At 51.3% G+C, this 24,065-nt stretch overlaps 3 protein-coding genes across 4 annotated transcripts; 2 read left to right on the top strand and 1 right to left on the bottom strand.

Moving 5' to 3' along the window:
* The first annotated feature begins 274 nt into the window (after positions 1-274).
* PUS3 (pseudouridine synthase 3) lies at positions 275-12,028 on the top strand. The gene is made up of 5 exons (XM_050921651.1): positions 275-379; positions 4,560-5,004; positions 8,221-8,789; positions 9,330-9,520; positions 9,645-12,028. The coding sequence occupies exons 2-5, from the start codon at positions 4,615-4,617 to the stop codon at positions 9,974-9,976; spliced, it is 1,482 nt and encodes a 493-aa protein (XP_050777608.1). The 5' UTR covers positions 275-379; positions 4,560-4,614; the 3' UTR covers positions 9,977-12,028.
* HYLS1 (HYLS1 centriolar and ciliogenesis associated) lies at positions 1,356-9,840 on the bottom strand. Its single transcript, XM_050921764.1, has 2 exons — positions 9,747-9,840; positions 1,356-2,822 (listed from the first exon to the last, which is right to left on the bottom strand). The coding sequence occupies exon 2, from the start codon at positions 2,786-2,788 to the stop codon at positions 1,868-1,870; it is 921 nt and encodes a 306-aa protein (XP_050777721.1). The 5' UTR covers positions 2,789-2,822; positions 9,747-9,840; the 3' UTR covers positions 1,356-1,867.
* Positions 12,029-12,795: 767 nt separating the features above from the next.
* Positions 12,796-24,000, top strand: RPUSD4 (RNA pseudouridine synthase D4). Of its 2 annotated transcripts, none has more exons than XM_050921733.1 (7): positions 12,796-13,000; positions 18,911-19,076; positions 20,216-20,417; positions 21,403-21,496; positions 21,657-21,807; positions 22,246-22,343; positions 23,415-24,000. In XM_050921733.1, the coding sequence occupies exons 1-7, from the start codon at positions 12,836-12,838 to the stop codon at positions 23,619-23,621; spliced, it is 1,083 nt and encodes a 360-aa protein (XP_050777690.1). In that variant the 5' UTR covers positions 12,796-12,835; the 3' UTR covers positions 23,622-24,000. The 2 variants fall into 2 exon arrangements, with proteins under 2 accessions (XP_050777690.1, XP_050777689.1); XM_050921732.1 differs by lacking the exon at positions 12,796-13,000 and adding an exon at positions 15,026-15,155.
* Positions 24,001-24,065: the final 65 nt, after the last annotated feature.

Raw genomic sequence — 24,065 nt, 5'->3', positions numbered from 1 at the left:
GCTCCAGAGGGGTCTCTGAAGGAGGATTTCACACCGACATGATGGTGATTATTTGTAAACGTCCCCGAGAAGGGCAAAGACGCCTCCAGCGCGTCCTGGAAGCAGCATAGAACTGCGGGAGTGTCCCTGCGGATGGGGGAGAGTCTGCCTGGGCAGCGTTCACATTGCAAAAAAAACCCCCCCTTAGCCCCTCGCTGGAAATGAGGGACTGTGGCCCACGTGGGGCCGGAACTACATTTCCCATGATCCTCCTGCAGCGCATAGGGGGAGCGGAAAGGTCATTTCCTGCCGGGAACGCGGAAAGCAGCGCGCACGTGACCCGCCGCCCCAGCCCTTCCCGGGAGTGGGCAGCTGGAGTCGGGGCCGATCTGCTGTAGAGGTAGGTTTGCCTGGCACGGTGTCACTTGGCCATGCGGGATCCGCTCTCTCCGATCCCGCCAGGGAGAGAAATGGGGCAGGCGTGAAACCCTCGCTCTCTCCATTGGGCCTCCCTGGGGTTCGGGTCCAAGGCAGCATGAGACCGGGAACAATCGCTCCTCGGGAAGTGCAGTGGCAGCAGTGGTGAGCTAACAGCCTCCAGGGTTAAAGGAGGGGTGGTGGGGTGCGGTGGAGAGGGTGTTCTTAGCGAGCGATCTTGCTTTGCAAGGATCCCTTCCTTGGCTGGAAAAAGTCAGGGGGTTGGGAGGGCTAGAGGCCTTCTCTTTCACAGTAGGTGGCCGAGGGAATTGATATTTCTGCTGAGGTGGGGTGGGCTTTCTTGACTTTAGTGCATAGGATGTGTGAGTTTGTGCTGAACAACACACAGTGCTGTGGCACTCTCTGATCTGTGGTTGCTAAGCATTTTCAGTATCCCTGTTTTACAGATGGAGAAACTGAGGCCCAAAGTCATACAGCAAGTCAGTGGCAGAGCCAGGCACAGAACCTAGATTTCTTCACTTAGTTGTTCTATCCTGTGAACCATGGGGCACCCCAGAACACTGGATAGACACATTTTATACAATGAAATAATATATTAAGTTCTAACCCCTTCCATCCCACTGGATCCCAAAGACCTTTATAGACTGAGACAAATTATTCTGGTACTGGGCTGGCTAAGGACACCATGGCAAATGCTTCCATTTACAGAAAGTGCCTTGGCAACAAAGTGGCAGATAGCTGCCTCTTAAAAATATAAAAGCCTCATGGAGGCACTGCAGTGCCACTCTTGGTGACAACACTCTGCAGTGTAGACAAGGCCTACGAATGTAAAGGCATAGACAACTGCATGGAATAGTTACTTGCCCTACACCTGTTAAGAAAGTTCTATCTTAAGCTGATCAGAAGTGTTTCTAAATAATCCACAGAACTACAGCAGATCCTTTCACACACTTTATTAAAATAAATGCATCACCCAGAAGCCATAAGTAAAACATCAGTAGCATCACAGCAAGTCATCCACAGGAGCAAGAGCAAAAAAAAAAAGGGGGGGGCAAAAAATAGAACTAGGGATATTGGTTATTCCCATGAGCATAGAAGATTCCTGTAGGTTATTTTCATTATATCCACTTTGACCAGCTTCTGAAACAATAGTCTCCTCAAGGAGAAACTCTGCAGGTCTTGCTAATAGGCAGGCAACTGGCCTACAACTGATGCATTTCAATACAAATATTTAGGAAGCTGGCAGGTAACACTGTTTTCTACCACAATCAGCCTCCTTTGTCTAGAAGCACAAATGAAATTTTAGAATCAACTTGACTTATTCAAGATCTCTAGAAGGAACAAACAGTTAAGAATGATGCAGTGTGCCTGCACAGAGCAGGTAGATCTTTGATTGGCACTAAGGGATGGATAGTCCTGTGGATGGGGGCGTTGATGAGACTCTAGATAACTATGAAGGAAAGGAGCTCTTTCTGGGAATGAGGCCATTTGCCAGGTCACAGCGCACCCCCCAGCGCAGGGCAGATCTCTTCTTTTCTGTAGGCACCAGGTAGTTGTTGGGGACATAGATGTGTTGAGACCTGGTTGGGAGGTCGGGCTTGTAGAGCATCTGTTCCCGAATGCCCCAGCGTAATTCCTTCCTGTGATCCTCCCCTGGTATCCGGAATGACTCCCAGTCCCGCTTATACTCAAAGTACCGGGCTACCCGGTCAATCTTCCCACGATTATGGCCTTGCTGCTCTAATCTTGGAGGAATGAAGGATTTTGGTTGTCCAGCCATGATCAAGTCTTGTTCATAAACTGGAGAACCCTGACCATGGCAATCCCTAGGAAGAAATGGGGGGTCTCCATGAGAGCCACTGCGACGAGGAAGATCCAAGTAAAACTTCCCATGGGAACTGTGGTTCGGCTCGCTTTCCACCTCTGATGCAGTGTCTTCTTGGTAGGGGTGTAGATGGAGCAGTCTCTGTCTCAGGTCTGAGATCTCAGGGTCACTTTCAGCACTGGTTTCTGGTTCACTGGTGACGGATTCATCTGACACATGTACCTCTCCATCAGGCATCCGCCTCAGAACTTTCCTCTTCATCACTAGCTTCCTGGGTCCTCTAGGTCCCTCTGAGAGGGTCTCTGGTTGCATGCTGTGTTCTGCCTGGTGGTGCCGCATCAGCAGATGAAGAGATGGCCTGATCCCAGAAGTCACAGATGCTTTACTGTAGGGGTCATACTGGGCTGGAGCACAGCCTGAGAGGAACCTATCTCCATCTCCTTGCTCTACACAAAGTTGGGTGAGGGCCATAGCGGCTGCTGCCATCCGCTCTTTATGGTTCATAGTGGCCCATCTGTACCGATCTGGTCCTATTGGTGCCTCCATGATTTCACCTAGGCTGGATTGATTGTCACTTATTCTGCAAGAGTAAATTGTAATTAAGTTCTTAGTACATCTGAACTGACTGAGATACAAAAGATACTTAGCACAAAAAAAAATGGAGTCCTTGTGGCGCCTTAGACTAACAAGTTTATTTGGGCATAAGCTTTCCCAAATAAATTTGTTAGTCTCTAAGGTGCCACAAGACCATTTTTTTTTCTTTTTGGCTGATACAGACGAACACGGCTACCACTGAAAAGATAGTTAGTGAACATTAAAATCAGACTCTAGACCACTTACCAGTGACCATCTGAATGCGAAAAAGGGATTTAAAAAATGAGTAAGAGCTAGTGAAACTGAAAAGAGTAGTGCAATCAGAATCCTTTATGGATCCCCAAATTTACCCCTCACTTTGAATGATACTTCTCCACAGATGCGTTTATATGTCAGATACAAATAGCTACCTATTGTGTAGTCATGCCCCAATGTCCCTTTTGAAGCAAATATTAGAACTGTGCCATATAAGAATTTGCAGTGATATTCAAACAGCAAAGGGGTAATATCTTAGTTATCCTAGCACAAGGGACAGTTACTAAGGTAATAGCTAAGTATGAGGCAGAATACTTTGTCTAAACTTGGGGGGGAAGTATCAGTAACATTTTCTAGTGTGATTCTGCCTTGTGTGAGCAAGAACAGTTATTAAACAACTATTTACTAGCTGTGCTAACTCCAAGGGGGCACCCTAGAAATGTTTTACTAGCACAGATAATGGAAAGGCCCACCCCAGGAGGTCATCTTGATGCCACAGTCGTACCTAAGGCAGAGCTGGAGACTGCAGTTGAATTGCATACTACAAGACTTCAGTCCACAGCAGAAGCCAAGCTGGGGAACATTTAGGCTGGGAATCTGGATACCTAATTCACATTAATTCTAAGAGCAACTGGGCACCAAATCCATTAGACAGCTTTGAAAACTTGAGCTTTAATAGTGTGTCAAAAGAAGCTCTTTTGAAGAAAAGATGACATTACAACAGATGGTTCCGTAAGACTAACAACAGACATTAACAAGTTGCCTCACGTGCTGATGCTAGTAGAGTCAGGGGGCTGTTGAAAATGAGGATTGTTGCTTGGCAGCTCTGTACAGATCCTCAAAAGACTACATGAAAGCTTGGTATAGATGTGACTGGGCCTATGCAGTAGATCTGATGTTATAACAGCAAATGGAATGAGGGACGTGAGATTAGAAGCATTGAAAGGATTAATTGCACTGAAAAAGGAAAAGCTGTCACAGCTAAGCCCAGCCAGCCATATGCTAGGTCAGAACATGGGAAATGTAGCGCACTGAGGAATGTTAGAAAGCCAAAGCCAGTATGTGAAGTAAATTCTCAGATGGGTAAACATCAGAGGCGGATTTATACTAAATCTAACAGGAACTAAAGAGACACTCAGGGCTGGTCCAGACTGGGGGGGGAAATCGATCTTAGATACGCAACTTCAGCTACGTGAATAACGTAGCTGAAGTCGAATATCTAAGATCGGATTACTCACCCGTCCAGACGGCGCGGGATCGATGTTCGCGGCTCTCCCTGTCGATTCCAGAACTCCATTGGGGTTGCTGGAGTTCCAGAATCGATATAAGCACGCTCGGGGATCGATATATCGCGTCTAGATTAGACGCGATATATCGATCCCCGAGCAATCGATTTTAACCCGCCGATACGGCGGGTAGTCTGGACGTACCCTCAGATTTGCTTATCTCCTTACTCTCCCTTCTGCAGACACCAAGGAGCTACCACCGTCTCCCAACTGGGATAAGTCACAGGAATTCTCAGTATGGCAGAAATGGGTGCGGAGAAAGATAAAGGAGAGGGACTACTGAAGAGGGTGCAAGAACTGGAAGAAGAAGTGAAGAGACTGCAAGAGAAACTCTTGGAGGGCAAGGAGGGCACTGCCATAAAAAGCAACCCTTCAGCACTGGGGAAAACGAAGAAACGCCAGCAGCGGCCGTTTGATTTTAGTGCCTATGGCCGGAGACATGTGGCACTGAAGATCGCCTACCTGGGCTGGGGTTACCAGGGCTTTGCCAGCCAGGAGAACACCAGCAACACAATTGAAGAAAAACTGTTTGAGGCGCTAAGCAAGACCCGGCTGGTAGACAACAGGCAGACATCCAATTATCATCGCTGTGGACGGACAGACAAGGGGGTCAGTGCATTTGGACAGGTCAGTACCTGAGGCTGCCAGTTCTCCCAGCTCTTGCAGATATGAGAGATTCTGCGTTAATTACGCTGTGAAACCTAGGTGGAGGGTGTACAGTCCTTTAGGATAATTCAACAGGCTTTATGACAAAGCCGGTGTCAAGCGTAAGGGATAAAAACATTCGACCAATCTAAAAAGATTCTAATTTTTCCCTCTGATCTGAAAATGAACATGGTAAGAAGCTGTCCTAGTATGTAAAAGGACACACTGCAGAGAGAGCCTATAGTTAACTTTGTGCTCAGCAATGCATTTAATCAAGAAGACACATAAGACTTGTTTACCTGGAGAAGCTATTGTGAAATAAGTGAGGGTGTGACTTTAAAGTGCAGTGCTCTTCTGTAGTAACTCCCTGCATGGAGACTCAGGCCTTGTCTACACCACAAAGTTGCAGCGCTGGTGAGGGAGTTATAGTGCTGCAACTTAGGAGGTGTACACATCTGCAGGGCATCACCAGCGCTGCAACTCCCTGTTTGCAGCGCTGGCCGTACACCCGTTGAAACTCGGGTGTAGAGGATCCAGCGCTGGTGATCCAGCGCTGGTCATCAGGTGTAAACACTCACCAGCGTTTTTCTTGACCTCCGTGGAATAAACAGGTATCCCAGCATACCAGAGGAAGCCTCTCTGGTAATCAAGCAGGTCTCCTTCCCCGCGGTTTGCAGGGGGGTTCGGGGAACGCGAGAGCAAACCGCGGGGAAGCAGGTCTCCTTCCCCGCGGTTTGCTCTCGCGTTCCCCTAACCCCCGTGCAAGCAGATCTCCTTCCCCGCGGTTTGCTCTCGCGTTCCCCTAACCCCCGTGCAAGCAGATCTCCTTCCCCACGGTTTGCAGGGGGGTTCGGGGAACGCGACAGCACACCGCGGGGAAGGAGATCTGCTTGCACGTGGGTTCAAAAAACACCGGAGCAAACCGCTGGGAAGGAGACCTGCTTGCACGGGGGTTTGGGGAACACCGGAGCAAACCGCTGGGAAGGAGACCTGCTTGCAGGGGGGTTCGGGGAACACCGGAGCAAACCGCTGGGAAGGAGACCTGCTTGCACGGGGGTTCGGGGAATGCGAGAACAAACCGCGGGGAAGGAGACCTGCTTGGGGGGGGGGGGGGGGCGCGGGTGTTCGGGGAACACTGGAGCAAACCGCGGGGAAGGAGACCTGCTTGCACGGGGGTTCGGGGAATGCGAGAACAAACCGCGGGGAAGGAGACCTGCTTGGGGTGGGGCAGGGCGGGTGTTCGGGGAACACTGGAGCAAACCGCGGGGAAGGAGACCTGCTTCCCCGCGGTTTGCTCTCGCGTTCCCCTAACCCTCCTTGAAGCCGCCCAACAGCGCTGCAGTGTGGCCACATCTAACACCACTTGCAGCGCTGGTTGCTGTAAGTGTGACCACTCTGCAGCGCTGGCCCTATACAGCTGTACTAATACAGCTGTAACAACCAGCGCTGCAAAATTGTAGATGTAGACATACCCTCACTCAGCACAAAGGCACTCTTATTGTGGAATGAGGTGTCCACACAATAAGTAACGGCAGAATAGCTGTTCTCGGCTATTTCCCCATGTAGACAAGCCATTAGTGTGAAACTTAGAACAACCAACGCTAAGCAAAATTACAACTGCACCAAGTATCCCCAACAGTCATTGATTTGGTTAAATTCCTATTCCTTTAAAAACAAAAAAACCCCTTTTGAAACTAATCAGAACGGTGTCCAGTTGACTTCGGTCCTGTCTACATGCTGCCTTTGTACTGGATAACTACTATGGTTAGGAGTGTGGGATTTTTAACTAATGAGTAAACTCAGCATAACCTAGGGGTGTGGAGGCAATTTTACCAGTATAGCTATTCCACTGGAGAAGGCGAGAAAGCACCTTTAAACCAATATGATTACCTGAACGCTAGAAGGACTCTACCACTGTAACAATATTGGTATAGTTAAAAGTACAACTGTATTTAGACAAGACTTTAGCCCCACTGTACACTTCGGTCAGAACAGAGCAGTATACTGTCATGTCTATGGGTAAAAGCCCCACTTCTGTCAGTGGTTTGAACCCAAACCTTCTTGATAAGGGCCAAAAGCAGCTTTTGTTTGCATGTAGACTAGCCACAATCTACCAATAAGTTGATCTGACCCCAGTGCCTAGTGTAGGTGCAGGCAAACTTTTTGGCCTGAGGGCCGCATCGGGTTTTGTAAATTGTATGGAGGGCCAGTTAGCAGGTGGAGGGCTGGGCCACAATCCCCTCCCCTATCTCCCCCCTCTCCGCCCCATCGGGACCCCTGCCCCATCCACACACCTCCACTCCCTGTCTCCTGACTGGCCCTGGACCCCTGCTGCTCCATCCAGCTCCTCCTCTCATTCCTAACAGCCCCCCTCTCCCCCCGGGACTCCTGCCCCATCCAACCACCCCTTCTCCCTGTCCCCTGCTGCCATCCAACCCCCCTCTCCTTCCTGACTGCCCCCCCGCCCGGACTCCTGCCCCCATTCAACCCTGTTCCCCCCTGCCCTCTATCCAACCCCCTTTGCTCCCTGCCTGGAGCACCAGTGGCTGGCAGCGCTACAGCCGCACCGCCTGGCTGGACCTGGGCCCTGCTGCCGCCACCACACAGCACTGGGTCATGCCAGGCTCTGCAGCCCCGCTGCCCAGAGCATTGCGCTGGCAGCGGATTGAGCGAACTGAGGCTGTGGGGGAAGAGGGACAGCAGGGGAGGGTCCAGGGGCTAGCCTCCTAGGCCAGGAGCTCAGGGACCGGGCAGGATGGTCCTGCGGGCAGTAGCTTGCCCAGTGGCACCACAAATATAAAACACCACAAATTGGCCCCCTTGTTGAGGTTAAGGAGTGAGTTAGCCATGGACCTGAGCTATGTTGCCATCTGAGATTGTGTTTCCTCCAAGTCAAGGTTGAAAGTACTCCAAGATACCGATATATTCCATGGATTACTAGGACTTTGAGGGCTGTTAGTCTATCGCTAAATCGATAACTTTGCAGCAAACTGTTAGCTCACTCCAACCACCTCCGGCAGCTGCAACTATACACTTCAATAGGGACTACTGCTAGGTCTTGTTATTAAAGCACACCAGAGGATCAGTGTCTCTTCCAGAGGTCTTGAATTTGTTTCTTTTAAAAGTGAATGTAATTGGAAGCTTGCTTTGCCTATCCTGAGGGATTCAGAGTGTAATCCCCTTTTTCCAATCCTACAGGTGATTTCCCTGGACCTTCGCTCAAATCTTTCAGAGGGAAAGAAAGTGAATGGTCATGAGGGTGGCTTGGAAGACAAAACCAGTAGCCCTGCCAACGAAATCCGCTACACCCATATCCTAAATCGGGTGCTCCCTCCTGACATACGTGTGTTGGCCTGGGCCCCTGTAGAGCCCAGCTTCAGTGCTAGATTCAGCTGCCTCAAGAGGACCTATCGCTATTTTTTCCCTCGTGCAGATTTAGATGTGGCCCTCATGAATGCTGCGGCACAAAAATACGTGGGGACCCATGACTTCCGGAACTTGTGCAAGATGGATGTAGCCAATGGCGTGACAAACTTCCAAAGGACTATTCTCACCGCACAGGTGCAGCTGGTGGATAGAAGAGGGGAACCTGGGCTACAGGACCCTTTCCAACTGTACCAGTTTGAAGTCACAGGCCAGGCATTTCTCTATCATCAAGTCCGTTGCATGATGGCAGTCCTCTTGCTAATTGGACAGAGGATGGAGAATCCAGAGATTATTGATGAGCTATTGGATGTAGAGAAGAACCCTCAAAAACCACAGTACAGGCAAGAATTACCAAGATAAATCCTCAGAATTTTACCTCAAAGAATTTATGCATCTTAGTCCCTGTTTCTGAATCTAGTGCCCTAAGTGCCCCTGCCACGCTTCCTATCAACATCCAAGCAGCCTGTCACTATCAAGTCTAGAGTGAAATGGAAGACAGTGCTTTCAGCGGCAGCCTGCTACTTAACATACCCTCTTAATTTTCAAAACATGCACTTAAGAAACTACTTTTCCTGTTGCCTCAGTGTTTAAGCTTTGGCTCTTCAGGCAAGAAACATGAAATTCTTGATGGGTCTTACTCCTTAGGACTTAGTAAAAATGTAAGCATTACTCATAGGTTCAAGGAGCTGCTGACTTGACAGCTCTTATACAAGATAGCAGTGAGCTAGTCATTGTCTTTTCCACTGAAATCAGTGCTATCACATTGGATCTGCAGTCTTATGTTCTAGGTTTTTCCCAGGTCACTGCATCATTTTGTTTTAACTTCCTGCTGACTGTGCCTGTGTACGGTTAGGTAATGTCTCCTCCTTTCCTCTCTGCAGCATGGCAGTGGAATTTCCTCTGGTTCTGTATGACTGCGAGTTTGAAAATATCCAGTGGATCTACGACCAAGAAGTTCAGGAGTTTAATGTTACTCATCTACAGCAACTCTGGGCCAATCATGCAGTCAAAACTCACATGTTATATAACATGTTACAGGGGCTGGACTCTGCTGTCATACCCACAGGGACAGGTAGGAAAATTGTTCTGAGAGTATGCCTAACAAATCAAAGTTATGTAGGGATAAAGGCTAATTCCTGAAATGAGTAGCCTGGGTTGTTTGAGATTCTAGCATCTGACTTTTTTGTATGTTACAGGCCCAGAGAAGAACAGAATGGTCCTCTGGAGAGAGGTGAAGCCCCCAGTCCACAACCAGATCAGCAGTTTCATCGAGGGGGTGAAGGCCCGCACTTACAAACCTTTGCTGGCTCGTCCCAAGTGCGAAGGTTTGGAGTCCCGGATCAATCACTTTGTTCGCAGGGGACGTATCGAGCTGCCACACTGCAGGGAGAAAGAGACTGGAGCAGACAAAGAGGAGCACCTAGAAACAAAGAGAGGCCACAGTGACACTGCAGAAAAAGATAGTGAGGTTCCAGGACAAGCTGCCAAGCGAGTCTGCATGGACACAGAGTGCAAGAGCTCTAAATGAGACCTTGTCACCTGATAGCAGAAGCAGGACCATCTTTCAGTGATGGGGTGGAAGTGGTCCCCTAGGATTTTAGGAAAGGAAACATTTTGGGGGTGGGAGGAAGGGCACAGAGGAGAGGAATCCCTTTAATGGTGCAATTCTGCACCTACTTTTTTTTTAAATATTTGGATAGCCGCCTGGAAATCAATAATTGTTATACGATAATATAGTGCAGAGGTTCTCAAACAGGTCCATGAAAAATGCTGGGCATATGGTACTTGTTTTGCCTCCTTTTTACCAGCTGCTAAAATGCGTTAAAAGTAGCTATTACTTTTCCATGCAAGCAATTGCTGTATTTGCCACAGGAATATCATGTGATTAAATGGAAGAGGTGGTACCCCATATAACTGAGGACAAGTGGTTGAGACAGTATTAGTGTGATCCAGACTAGGAAAGTGAGAACCCCTACTCTAAGGTGGGTAAGCTGCTACCTTACCTCCAGACTACACTGTTTAAGTGCACAGGGCACTAGCGTGAGAAACACCATTATTTCCTTTCATGCTGCACTTTCTGCTTAAGCACTTTGCACATGGAAGAGTTGCAGAAAGAACCAGCTAGCACCCTGGCCAGGATCCCTTTTCATCCAGCTCCCTGAGTAAAGTGCTGTCTCAGCAACTGCTGCCAGGCTCCTGTTTGTCACTGAGAGTGCATTTTGGTGGATAGTACCCAAAAGGTGGAAAATATGGCAGGTTTCGGGATGCGTAAGTGCTTTGGAGGAACCTATGAATTTTCTAGGTTCCTTCCCCTTCATTCCTACAGGCTTTATGTAGTTGAGGAAGGCGAAATACTTGGAGGCTACTATGGCCACAGCTCTGTGGAAGTGTAAATGCTTTGGGTAACAGTGCTGATCGTGGAGACTACCTCCAGGCACCTTAAAAGTGTCAGCATGAAACTAGGGAGCAAGGAAGTTTGAAAGAAAGTTAACTAAAAGAATCATGTCCGAAATAATCAGCCTTTTCTGGAAACAAGTAGGATACAATTTCAGATGAAACACTTGTCCCAATTACAAATACAGTGTGGGCTGGATGGCAGGAAAGGCAGAGAAGGCAGGAGAAATTATTTTGGAAAGGAAGAGCCTGTACTGCAGGAGAATTGAAAGGCAATAGTAGGATGGCCATGTCAGGATGTGGCAATGTCTTAATTTCTGAACCAGATCATTAAACAGTTTTCAGTTTTAAACTAGAGATTGACTAATTTGGCAATCAGATGAATTTTACTAGTTGTTTCAAATGCTTTATTTTTTCCCTATGAAGGAAACAAGCACCTTCATGACATTGTAATTAAAGTACAATTTTAGATGAGATGCACTGGAAGGAAATTGATGCGACTCTAAAGAAAGTTCTGCCCACAATCCTAAAGGAGTGAGCCACACTAATGAGTGAAAAGTATAATACCTGGTATTGGGGAAAGTACCTACTACAGGCCCTCAATCCTGTCTTTAAAGGAATTTAGGCACCAATCCTCTAAGCAGTCTTGCAACTGCTTCCCTTCTTACACACACGTAGAAACTAGCATTGACATCAATAGGACTATGTTCATTTGAACTATGACTTCTTCCTCAACTAGCTCAATCCTGCCCTAGGAATACCAGCATCCTCATATAGAGAGAGACTTGATTTCTCTGTATTGGACTTCTTTACTTCAGTCCACTTGTAAGGCAGTCCTACCCGGGAATGTGAATATGCCTTGAAACTACTCGCGCACTATGTTGGTTTGTTGAAAAACTATGTTTCATAACTCCTAAGATTATAAGGCTGCAGCCTGCTCTATTCAATCACAGTATGAGAGACCATTTTAAGGAGTGGAATGTCATATATACAGGAAAGTATAACTAAATATTTGAAAGTTTGAGGATGCAGCAGTGGTTGAGTCGGAAACTACATGTTCAGCAATGCAGATCCGTCAGGGAGAACAGTGCATGTTTTACCCAAAACCCACCCTTTCAGACGGTTTATTTCAGTACTGTCAATGCATAAAGTGATCTAAGAGATAAAACAGCTTATGCACTCTAAACTTGTGCTGGATGTTTTTTGCCATACATAAATGGAAGAAGCCACACATTTGGCTCCATTCATTCTGGGGAACTGGAGGGCGGGGGGAGATGTCCCGGGTGCCCGGGGCAGTGACAAGCCCCGCTGAGTCTAGGCACACAGGGGTTCCCAGTCCATCAGCAGGCCCGGCTGCGAGGAGCTGGATCGGGACAAGGTGGGCGCCAGGGCCCGCAGCTCGCCCCCCCACGAGCAGCCGGCGCACGGCCCCGGGGGGGGGTCAGGGCAGACACGTTCCAGTCCCGGGGCGGGGTGACCGCCCGGCGCCAGCGACCCCCCCTCCCCCCGTACCTGAGAAACTCCGGCCCCGTCCGCACCCATCGACCGTTACCTGCTCCTGCCCACTCCCAACGGCCGGCTCCGCCGCCGTTTAAATCGCGGGGCGGGACTTCCCCCGAGGCCGCACAATCCAGCGTTCTTATTGGACCGTCCTCTGTTAAAGTCCGCCTACCGCCGCCGCATGCTTGGCTTTCATTGGGCGTTCAGCCCCAAAATTCCGCCTCCGGCTTTTCTCCTCCCATTGGGTGCCGTGCTGGTGGCCCCGCCTCCTCCGCACTGCATCGTACTCTCATTGGGGGCTATCGGTATCTCCTCGTCCTGTCGCTAGCGATTGGGTGAGTTCTCTGTAACCCCGCCCATCGCCTAATCTCATTGGGCCTTCCCCTTGAAGGCTTTCGCCATACTCTCCTGATTCGGCGCCTTAACCGCGCGCAGGGAGCGCGGGGAGGCGGGGCACTTGGGGGCCCCTCCCCCTTCTGACAACTCCGGAAAGATGGCGGTGCTGGGGAGCATCGGGCTGCGCCTCTGGGGCCCTGCGCCCGCTCTGAGTCAGAGCCTCCGGGCCTTCTCCACCACCCACGGGGCAGCCGCCGCGGTGAGCGCGGAGCAGCTGGCGGAGAAGCTGAGGGCCCAAAAGCGTGAGGAACAGAAACGGGAGGCGAGTGTTCCCGGCATGCGCTGCGGTGTACTGGGGACTACAGCTCCCGGCATGCACTGCGGAGTCTCGGGGTGGTAGTCTCTTACTACAGCTCCCTGTAGGCTGTGCAGCTATCGGGGACTACAGCTCCCGGCATGCACTGCGGAGTCTCGGGGTGGTAGTCTCTTACTACAGCTCCCGGCAGGCTTTGCAGCTATCGGGGACTACAGCTCCCGGCATGCACTGCGGAGTCTCGGGGTGGTAGTCTCTTACTACAGCTCCCGGCAGGCTGTGCAGCTATGGAGGACTACAGTTCCCGGCATGCACTGCGGAGTCTCGGGGTGGTAGTCTCTTACTACAGCTCCCGGCAGGCTTTGCAGCTATCGGGGACTACAGCTCCCGGCATGCACTGCGGATTCTCAGGGTGCTAGTCTCTCACTACAGCTCCCTGCAGGCTGTGCAGCTATCGGGGACTACAGCTCCCGGCATGCACTGTGGAGTCTCGGGTTGGTAGTCTCTTACTACAGCTCCCGGCAGGCTTTGCAGCTATCGGGGACTACAGCTCCCGGCATGCACTGCGGAGTCTCAGGGTGCTAGTCTCTTACTACAGCTCCCGGCAGGCTTTGCAGCTATCGGGGACTACAGCTCCCGGCATGCACTGCGGAGTCTCAGGGTGCTAGTCTCTTACCACAGCTCCCGGCAGGCTGTGCAGCTATGGAGGACTACAGTTCCCGGCATGCACTGCGGAGTCTCGGGGTGGTAGTCTCTTACTACAGCTCCCGGCAGGCTTTGCAGCTATCGGGGACTACAGCTCCCGGCATGCACTGCGGATTCTCAGGGTGCTAGTCTCTTACTACAGCTCCCCGCAGGCTGTGCAGCTATCGGGGACTACAGCTCCCGGCATGCACTGCGGAGTCTCAGGGTGCTAGTCTCTTACTACAGCTCCCCGCAGGCTGTGCAGCTATCGGGGACTACAGCTCCCGGCATGCACTGCGGAGTCTCAGGGTGCTAGTCTCTTACTACAGCTCCCGGCAGGCTGCGCGCGGCGTTTGGGCTGCGCCCCCGAGCCAGAGCCCCCAGGGTTGCCAGGGACCCTGGAGGGCTGTTAAAGGCTGGTCGGGGGGCTGCAGCGCTAAGGCAGGCAGGCTAGTCCCCACCTGTCCTGGCTGGCACCGCGCTGTGCCCTGGAAGCCGGATCCTGGGCAGGGGGGCGCAATGTGGCTCTGCATGTTGCCCCTGCCCTGAACACTGACTCCGGCCAATGGGAACTGGGGGGTGGGGGGCAGCCAGGGCAGCCCAAGGGGGCAAGTGGGGAAATTTGCCCCAGGCCCTGGGCCCCACAGGGTCCCCCACAAGAACATAGTATTCAATATGAGAGGGGAGCCGTGTTAGTCTGGATCTGTCAAAGTAGTGAAGAATCCTATGGCACCTTATAGACTAATTTGAGCTTTTGTGGGTGAATACTCACTCTGTCGATTGTATTCTATAGCACTGCAATGGTTTTTTATGGAAGGGGCCCCCGAAATTACTTTGCCCCATGCTCCCTAAATCCTCTGGGCAGCCCTGAGAGCAGTGACTGTGTGGAGCCTCTCCTGCACTCCAAACTCCTTACCCGTGATCCCACCCCAGAGCCAGCACCCCCAGCTGCAGCCCTTATCTCTTCCTGCACCCCAACTCCCTGCCCCAGCCTGGAGCCCCGTCCTGCACTCTCCATAGGTGCTGGAACTAGAGATGTAGGAGGTTCTGTAGTACCCCTTGGCTTGAAGTGGTTTCCATTATATGCAGGGTTTTACAATTTATTTCAGTAGTCTTAGCACCCCAGTATAAAAATTGTTCTAGCACTTCTGCCTGAACTCCTCATTTTTGGCCCCACCCTAGAGCCTGCACTCCCAGTTAGAGCCCTCACCCCATCCCACACCCCAACCCCCTGCCCCAGCCCAGTGAAAGTGAGTGAGAGTGGGGGAGAGTGAGCCACCAAGGGAGGGGGAATGTAGTGAGGGGGGTTGGGGTGTTGGGGAAGGGATAACACTGGGGCGGGGCCTCAGGGAACGGGTGGGGCTAGGGTGTTTGGTTTTGTGCGACTAGAAAGTTGGCAACCCTACCCTTGAGGGGTTAATAGTTCTGTAGCATGCTGTGCTGGAGGCTTTCAGAGAATGCTCAGGCTAGCCCTCTAAAGGTGAGTGGTTGCAACTCCTACCAGAGCCAATGGGAATTGTGAGTGCTCAGTGCCTCTCAGTCAGGGTTTCCAGGTGTCTGGTTTTCAGTTGGAACTCTTGGTCGAAAAGGGACCCTGGCTGCTCCGGTCAGGCCACTTAAAAGTCTGGTTGACCGCAGTGGGGCTGAGGCAGTCTCCCTGCCCGCTTCCATGCGGCTCCCAGTAAGTGGTGGCATGAATTGTTCCTAGGCACAGGGGTGACCAGCGGGGCTCGATGCGCTGCCCCTGCCCGCAGGTGCCTCCCTGAGCGCTGGCTGTGCAGCTCCCATTGGCTGGGAGGCCACAACAGGTACAAATCCGGGGCACTGCGACCAATGGGGGCTGTGGCACTTGCAGGTGGGGGCAGCGCGCACAGCCCCTGGCTGCTTTTCTGCCTAGGAGCTGGACACGCTGCTGCTTCCTCCATCCCTGGGAAATGCCGGGACAGTGCTGGTGTTGCTGCTAAGGGGCCACCTGAGGTCAGCTCCTCCTGGATTCCCATGAACCACACCAGCCAGAGCTGCACCCCAAATCCCCTCCTGCACCCAAACTCCCTTCTGGAACCTGCGCCTCAACCCCTTTGGTTCCAACCCCCTCCTGCACCCCAAACCCTTCATGCCCGGCCCACCCCAAAGTCTGTACCCCTAGTTCATAACCCTCCCACATCCCTGCCCCAGCCCAGAGGCCCCTCCCACACTCTGAACCCCTCATTTCTGGCCCCACCTCAGAGCCTGTACCCCCTGTTGCCCCCCAGCCTGCACCCTGCTCTCTCACCCCTAACCCTCTCACATATCCCCTGCCCCAAGCACCATCCTGCTCTTCCTAACAGCCATCCCAGCTAGGTGGCCCTGCTCTCCACAAGTGACCGGTGGCGATGCTCCAGATTTGTGGCTCCTTTCCCCAGTAGTTCCTACCCGGGAGCCTCCGCTTCAGTCCGTCTGAGTCCTCTGGGGTATGTCTACACTGCAATTAACCTGTTGGCCTGGCTCAGCAGGCTGGGGTCAAAACGTTACTGTGTAGATATTTGGACTCTCTGAGTCCCTCCCTGCCCAGGGGTCTCAGAGCTTGGGGTTCAGCTAGCCCAAACACAGCCCCACAGCAAGCCCTAATCAGCAGACGGGCAGCCAGCTTTGATTGCTCTGTGGACACACCCACCCCAACTTGGAAATTGAGAGTTAAATATACAAATAACACACTGTATTACAGTGTACAATCTTTGCATTATTATTGGTGTATGCAAGACAATATTTATTGATTTGAGGTGTAATATGGAACACTGGACCCGAACGAAGGGCTGTGTGTGACTTTCTAACATTTCCTCTCAACCTGCTTTGGAACAAATCTGGGACACAGTACGGGTGAGACAACTTGAAACGAAGAACCCTAGAAAACCTTTTGGTTAGCAGGATGGTAAAATAGGGAGGGGTCAGTTTCTGCAGCATGAATTACATTTTATGCACTCTCACCTTAACTTTAAAGAGCTATAATGAATTATTAATACAATATTAAGGTTATATATTTAAATGTAAGTGTCAGGAAATGTTAACGTCGATTTGTCCACATTGCATATGTTGTCTATTAAAGCATACGTTTAAACATGAGTTAAACATGGAACAGCATCACTTTTCCCCTCTCTTATACGGTTCATTGTCAGGTAGGGAAAGTGTCAGTCAATGGCTGCAGCACTACTGGATTCCTTACCAGGACAGTTGGGTGAAGGCAAGAAAAATCAAGCTCCTGCAATAGTCTCTTTAGTCTCGCTCATAATGAGTGAAGGGGACACTTGGGGGGCCGGGGTGGGGGGGGAGGAGGGCAGTTAATTTTACAGTAGTGTTTAAAATACCTCCCTGGAGAGGTGAAGGGTATTTGAATCACACGTTCCATCTCCTAGGTTCAAACTGTTGCAACTGCTGGCCTTCTCCTGGTGCCTGCTTGGGCCTTGCAGTGAAAATGAGAGTGAGGGTGGAGGAGAGTGATGGGGGCGGAGGGGAGTGGACATGTCCTCAGGGTGGGGCAAGGGCCTTGAGTTTTCTGCAATTAGAAAGTTGGCAATCCAGCTCTCAGAATCAGACCCTGTTCTCTTTGCCGCCTTTACCAGGTGCTTGTAAATAGGCATCAAATGGCCCAGCAGTAAACATTACAATCAAATGAAGAAACTACCCAAGTAGCGTGCCACCACCCTGATGCCAAGTCCACATCCCGTCCCTCAGACTGAACCAGGCAAGCGAGATCTAGTAAAGACAGAACAGGGATATAAAGGGAGAGTAACAACAAAACAGAAGGGGAGGGAAGCCCAATATTGGCAGAGGATAAGCTTGCCAGCAGGGCAGTACCTATTAAAGAAGTATTTATTGTATGTTTAGCTGTTGGTTTTTTTAAATGTGATTTAGTAATTAGAAATTATGAGAGCCAACATGTAAGCAGCCGGTGCTGCAAGGACCAACAGCTTGCAAACCTTTGTGTTAAAGGAAAATGCTTCATAATTATTTGTATTTAACGTGCAAGCATAATACTGCCATCCTGAATCTGGTGCAATGTGACACAAGAAATGCCAGTTCCCTTTGAATGCACAGGGAACTAGAGAGCTTCAAAAGCTGTTTTCCTTGCCTGCACGCTCAAAGCTTGTCTACATGTACAACACTGCAGTGGAGCTTCTCCCGTTGGCGTAGTTAATCCACCTCGATGAGAGCCGGTAGGTGTATTGACAGAATAAACTCTCCCATCGCCACAGCGCTGTCTGCACCTGGGCTAGGTTGGTTTAACTACATTGCTCAAGGAGTGTGGATTTTTCACACCCTGAGCAACATAATTATACTAATGTAAGTTTGTAGTCTTGACCTGGCTTCAATCAGACAGGCATTGTGTAGTCTAGACAGTAAAGGTGTGGGGTTACAGGATGTTAGTTGACATGTTCTAACTAAAACATTCTAAAACTGTAGTGTAGACAAGGCAATGTAGACTTAAAAGGTGCACTAAATGGGTCAAGTTAAGGCCTGGGGTTAGCCTAGCTTTGTATAAGTTAAAGTTTACACTCTCTGTCTGCATTGGACCCCTGGAAGTAGTTAGGTAAAGCTTTCTAACACACCTTTAAATCCTGATTCGGACGAAACCCCAATGTGATCTCAGTTTTCATTCTGAGGGGTTTGTACTCACAGCTCAAAAAGCCTTGCGTGGCTCAGCCAGCATGGGGTCCATCTGACCCTTCGCATTACCTAACGTACTCGAATTAATCCGAGGCCCTTCTTCAGAACCAGCGAGTACCATTTTTACAGTCATTGGTCTGCTCATACCCTTACTTTGAAATCTTGGCCTTACTTCCTTGGATGCTGTCGGCCGGGGTCAAATGTCAGCCTGACATCAGAGCTCCTAGGCCTGCATCCAGTGGGTGATGAAACATACATAAAGTGGTGAGGCACTGAGAGCGCACTGGAATTTAAACATTTGGGGATAAATCTTTCCCAGCCAGGTGAGATTCCAGTGAGGTAGCTTCTGTGATAGGACCATTGGGCAGTGTCTGCGGCCCTGTCACTGTAGTAACTGTGCCTCACACAGTTTTGAGATTCCTCAAAACACCATGGTGAGGTGAGGAGATACCGAGGCAGAGACATTCCATGAACTGCCCAGTGTCTCACAGGAAGTTTGCAACAGAGTCAGGAATTGCATGCTGGTCTCCTAAATCCCTGTTACTTAACCTGAGACCATCCTTTCTCCACTTACAGCGTTTTCTTTCTTCACAGGAGCCTAAAAACCCAGTATTGAGGCGGGTCCGAGAACTGTCCGAGCTCAGCAAGCAGCTGCAGCGGGTTCACCCCAACGTACTGGCCAAGGAACTGAAGCACAGGATCCTATACCAGAATGAAGAGCTTGTGGTGATTGACAAACCCTATGGCCTCCCTGTGCACGGTGAGAGAGGGCCAAGGGAGGCCGCTCTATGCTGGGCAGTACATAGGCTAATGCTAGGAGTGTGTGTCAGTCAATTCTAGTTACTGTGAGAGCAGCTTCACCAACCCCTGAAGGTGCCTTCTCTTGCTTAGCAGTGTCTGGCCTCATGTTATGTTAAACAGCGCTAATGGATTCAGCTCCAAAGGTATCTAAATACCACTCAGATCTCTGCCGCCACGCCAACGCGCTCATCGCTGTATAGATCTGAACTGAGCCTGGGTCATGCTGTGCTCATGAATAGAGACCTGAAATGGAGCTGTACCCCAGACAGCCTCCTGCGGGAGCTGCACAGGGGAATAGGGGACTGGGGTAAAGTGAGCCCAGTATTCTGTCTCTAACGTCCCTGATTAGCCTGGGGATTTTCTTCCTACATCTGGTCCCAAGGACAGAGCAGCGTGTATCTTCTTAGGGTCACATCTCAGTTTGAGGAAAGGAGAATGTTTCACCCACAATGCTGATTGTCAGACAATTCAGCCTCTCCCAGCAGGCTGTGCTAAGGGGAATGATGCGGGAGACCTGGCATTAGAGAGCACTCGGCTGCTCCAGCCTCTCCTAGCAGGAGGTGCACTTATGGGCACTAAAGGAAATGGAAAAGTGAAAGTTTTGTTGTGGTAGTGCCTGAAGGTCCCTAATCAGGACCGTGGCACAAGGTTCCCTACTCACAGATAGGCACAATCCCTGCCCTAAAGAACTTGCTGTCTAAGCTGGAATGTGCTTGTGAAGCTCTTCTGATGGTGGGTAGAGGAGCCAGTCATTGAGTGAACTTGCCTGGGATTGCTCTGCTTCAGGTGGGCACCTGGAGTAAATCCAGGGTTCCTCTGGGAACTCTTGAGTGTCTGGCCTCCAGGGTTAAAGTTCTGAAGGTTCCCAGTGGTGCCTGGCAGAGTGAGAACTGGGGGGCATCTCCCAGAGAATATGTGCAGGCTCACAAGTGTCTTTGTGGCAACTGAGTCTCCAACAGGACCATTGGAATATCAAGCTCTTTCCATGGGGCCCTGATAGAGCCTGTCCTTGCTGGCTCTGCACTCCGGGGAAACCGCTTCTGAGGGGAATTCTCGTGGGTCGCTAATCTGGTTCTTGTTTCTCTTCCAATCGCCCAGGTGGCCCTGGGATCCAGAATTGCATCACCGATGTGCTGCCAATTTTGGCCAAGATGCTGGATGGCATGAAAGCGGAACCCCTGCACCTGTGTCACCGGCTGGACAAGGAGACGACGGGCGTGATGGTGCTAGCACGGGACAAGGACACAGCACATCGGATTCAGTGCCTCTTCAAAACGCGACAGGTGGAGAAGAAATACTGGTACGAGAGGTTTTCTGGGAGGAGGAGCGCAGGCTCGTATGTGGTTTGGAGCAAGGTGTAGAGGGGCATCTGTCCTCTTAAAGGTGAACTGAGCTCTGTCCTGACAGCCGATTGAGGCCTTAGAATGGGCAGCAGCGGTGCAGATTTCCTATGGAGCCTGAAAGGACCCCTTCTAAGGAGAGAGGGAGCTCAGTCTCCATGGCCCAGTCAGCCCTTGGTCTTTTCATAGAGACAGCATGGGGGTGGGATTTGTGCCAGTGGTGGTTCTGCAGCGCAGTGCATTTGCCCATTGAGAAGAAGCTGGATACTTGCCAGCTCCTTCACGTACGCCACGAACAGCCCTCACGGTGAGGCTCGCTACCCACTTAGGCTGTGTTTGAACCTGTGACCTAGAGGGGAAAGGCCCCCTGTTAATCACATGCTTATATGCTCTCATCTGGGAGTGATAGAAGCACCATCTGCTCTGGATTGGTTGTGCCATGCTTGAGAATCAGATGAGCAATTAGTTGTTAGGCCCGGTAGCCTAATGTTGCTTGCTGTGCTCCAGCCCGGAGAGCGATCTTCCATCTCCTGCTCCCCAGGACTAGGTGGGGCTTGTCTCCTCTCCCCTCCTGTACACAGTAAGGAGAAAGGTTGAGTGGGAAGGGCATCTTACTCCATGCAGCCAGCGGTGAGTCTGGGGCTCAGAGCCTGGGAAAAGGCGACAGGGGCACTCCGAATCTGGTGCTCAGATCTCCACGTGTAATTGCTGGCATCCCAAAGCCTTGTTAGCTCTTTCTGGGGACTTGGGGCTAGCTGCACTTTACAGCTTTTTGGAAGGGCTCATCGTTTTTGTCCCACTGAAGAGCCTTCCATTGCAGGGTCAAAACCTCTGCAGTATTGCTAATGGAATAGAGGAGACTGACCTCTCTCTGCCCTGTAGAGAGCTGATAGCTGTGTGCAGAGAGCTAGGGTGGGGCCCTGTTGAGCTATGTTCTCTTCCCAGGACGATCAGCGTGGGGCTCCCAGTCCCCTCGGAGGGGCTGGTGGATATTCCCATTGTGGAGAAGGAAGTGCAGAGCCACCAGTCGCACTATAAGGTGAGTGAGCTGCCTCCCAGCCGGGCTCCGGTACTACCGGCCGGGGCTTAGCACTGTGAATCTCTAGCCAGGCCATCCGCACTGTTACCCTGGCCTCACAGCGCTCAAGGTGTATTTCTTGTGACCCTCTTTTCCTTGTGCGGGCTTCTCTGTGCTTCAGATGACGCTGGCACCGAACTACCGCATATCTCCCGAGAATGAGAAGATGGTGAAAGTGCGCCGGAACAGAGATGCCCACAGTGCTGTGACCCGGTACCGCATTCTGGCTAGTTCTCCTTCTTGTTCCCTCCTGGAGCTCCAGCCAATCACAGGTAAGGCTCGTTTGGACCCCAGTTTGTTAGGATATGCTAGCGACCAGAGCCCCTGACGTGCTTCCTGTGCTGCCTCTGTAAAGGTCCCTATAGTGACAGCGGGTGCCTGAGCTTGATGGGAAATGGTTCAGGCTGAGCCTGTGGGTCTCTGGGAGTTCAGGACTTTGCATTCGAGTCTGACTTTTGGGTAAGATTGCAGTTCAGCCAATCAGGAGCATTCCTAGTGCGGTGGGGACCAACTGGTTTGCTCCAGCAGTCAGTCGGAGTGCTTGTTTGCATCCAGGCCTCTCTGGCTGCTGGGGCTAATGGCAGGCTGCAATCTCCATGCCCGCTCTTCCTTTGGCAGTCAGTCTGGGCAAGCAGCAGGCACATGATCAGGCAGGTGGCACCAGGCTGTCTTCTAACGCCTGGTTCTTCTCTCTCCTATTGCGTGCTCAGGAGTGAAGCACCAGCTCCGGGTCCACCTGGCCTATGGATTGGGGTGTCCAATCCTCGGAGACCACAAATACGCACATTGGAGCAAATTGGCACCCCAGGTAAGAGGTGATATGGCAAGGGGAGGGAGTGGGAGCTGCTGGCCCTCAGAAGGAGAACAATTGCAGAGTTATGGGCCCATTTCCCCGCTGCACCTCACACCCTGGGGAAGGTTCCACTGCCTGGTGTGAGGCCTGTTACTAACCCTTCCCTGACAGCACTTCCTTACACATCCACAACCTGCTGAGACTGGCTTCTCCAGGCCAGGGAGTTCAGAGCAGTTTGGTGGGATCTTCAGCACCCCTTTCAGGCAGGTGACGCCTGTTCTCCTCAGAGCCTCAAACCCAGAGTAGAATCCAGGAACCAGGCCCCAAGCCTGCCAGCTGGAAACTCTGGAGGTGTCCTCATGGCATATCTCAGGGGCAGGGAGAAGCCCTAGCATGATGGGTTACTCTCCCACAACAAGAGAGATCCTGGGGCATCTCCCTGGGGGGCATCACCTCCACCACCACAGAGATCCCAAGGCACCTCTCCCCAGAGAAGAGGTGGGGAAATGTGCAGTAGGCACATTTCTCTAGGGGAGGAGGGAATGGCTGCCGTTGCAATGCCCAGCTTCTGGAGCCTCTCTTTGGGAGCTTGAGGGTGTCACCATAAAGATTCCAAGGCATCTTTTCCCTGGGCAAGAAGAGGTGGAGGGGATGTTATGCTGCAGGCAAGTGTCATGGCCTCTCTGCACCAGCCAGATCCTGCAGCACCTCACCGTAGGTGAGATGAGAGGGAGCGATCTTCCCCCTAAAGCAGTTCGCAGGTCCTGTTTCCTCTCGGATAGTGTATGGTCAGCTTAATTCTTAAGCCCAGTGCTCTTTAACTGAATTGGGGGTAACCTCAAAGGCTCCTGTGATGTTCCCTCTCCCAAGCATGTACCTGGGACACTGTGTTGGTGTCTGGCAGTGGATGGCTATGGGTGTTTCTAATGCTCCTGCAGCTTGCTGTACCTGCAGAAGCCTTGTTCTCACCCCTCCCTGGCAGTAGGGGCTGGGGCACTGCCTTATGTTTGCAGGTGGTGTGCTGGTTTGGGGCACCAGCTCTCACCCATCTTGCGCTCTCTCTCTTGCTCTCTCTCCCTGGAGCAGAAGCTTCCCGAGAACACTCTGATGAGACTGGGGTTGGAACAGGCCAAAGTGCGTCACCTCCCTCTCCACCTGCATGCCCACCAGCTCACCCTGCCCACAGGGACCTGCGGGGACAAAGAGCTGCACCTGGTCTGCAGGCCGCCCCGTTTCTTCAGAAACACTTTAAAGCGGCTGAAGCTGGAGATTCCAGAGTCGCTAGAGAAGTGAGAGGAGAGTGGAGCTGCCTGTCTCTGCAGCCACCATTGCTCTGATGACATCTGACTCTGGTCCTAGCTGCTGTGCGGTGCTGTCTACCTCATGGGAGAATGGGATGATGAGTTCAGTGGTCTCAGCTGCTCCAGGAAAACCCCAGCCATTGGGGGACAAAGTCTGTGCATTGACCTGCTTGACTGATCTTGGGCCGTTTAGCTGCTTGAGGGAGGTTCTGACTCAGATCCAAGGTCTGGTTCTGTGCAGAACCAGGACTGGATTCAGTGAAGAGCCAGCAGGTTCATCCCATTACGGTTTGGCAAAGGCAGAGCAAGGCCTTGCCTGGAATCCAAAGCCAAACTGTGAACGTCTCTAAACAATAAATGGTCTGATCTCATTCTATGCGGTAACGCTCTGTTAGGAGTTGTGTAATCTGGGAGAAAGCCAGGTTGTCTCTGCCAT

The sequence above is a fragment of the Gopherus flavomarginatus genome, chromosome 13 (assembly GCF_025201925.1).
Source record: "Gopherus flavomarginatus isolate rGopFla2 chromosome 13, rGopFla2.mat.asm, whole genome shotgun sequence".
Taxonomy (NCBI): domain Eukaryota; kingdom Metazoa; phylum Chordata; order Testudines; family Testudinidae; genus Gopherus; species Gopherus flavomarginatus.
Note: the sequence above shows the minus strand (reverse complement) of the source record. Positions and strands in the feature narration are given on the sequence as shown.

Bases quoted from the DNA above. Each gene is read 5' to 3' on its own strand.
- HYLS1 (XM_050921764.1), bottom strand. From the start codon at position 2,788: ATGGAGGCACCAATAGGACCAGATCGGTACAGATGGGCCACTATGAAC.
- PUS3 (XM_050921651.1), top strand. From the start codon at position 4,615: ATGGCAGAAATGGGTGCGGAGAAAGATAAAGGAGAGGGACTACTGAAG. The intron at 8,790-9,329 runs GCAAGAATTACC...TCCTCTCTGCAG, and splicing joins CCTCAAAAACCACAGTACAG to CATGGCAGTGGAATTTCCTC. The intron at 9,521-9,644 runs GTAGGAAAATTG...TGTATGTTACAG, and splicing joins TGTCATACCCACAGGGACAG to GCCCAGAGAAGAACAGAATG.
- RPUSD4 (XM_050921733.1), top strand. From the start codon at position 12,836: ATGGCGGTGCTGGGGAGCATCGGGCTGCGCCTCTGGGGCCCTGCGCCC. The intron at 21,497-21,656 runs GTGAGTGAGCTG...TCTGTGCTTCAG, and splicing joins GCCACCAGTCGCACTATAAG to ATGACGCTGGCACCGAACTA. The intron at 22,344-23,414 runs GTAAGAGGTGAT...TCCCTGGAGCAG, and splicing joins GGAGCAAATTGGCACCCCAG to AAGCTTCCCGAGAACACTCT.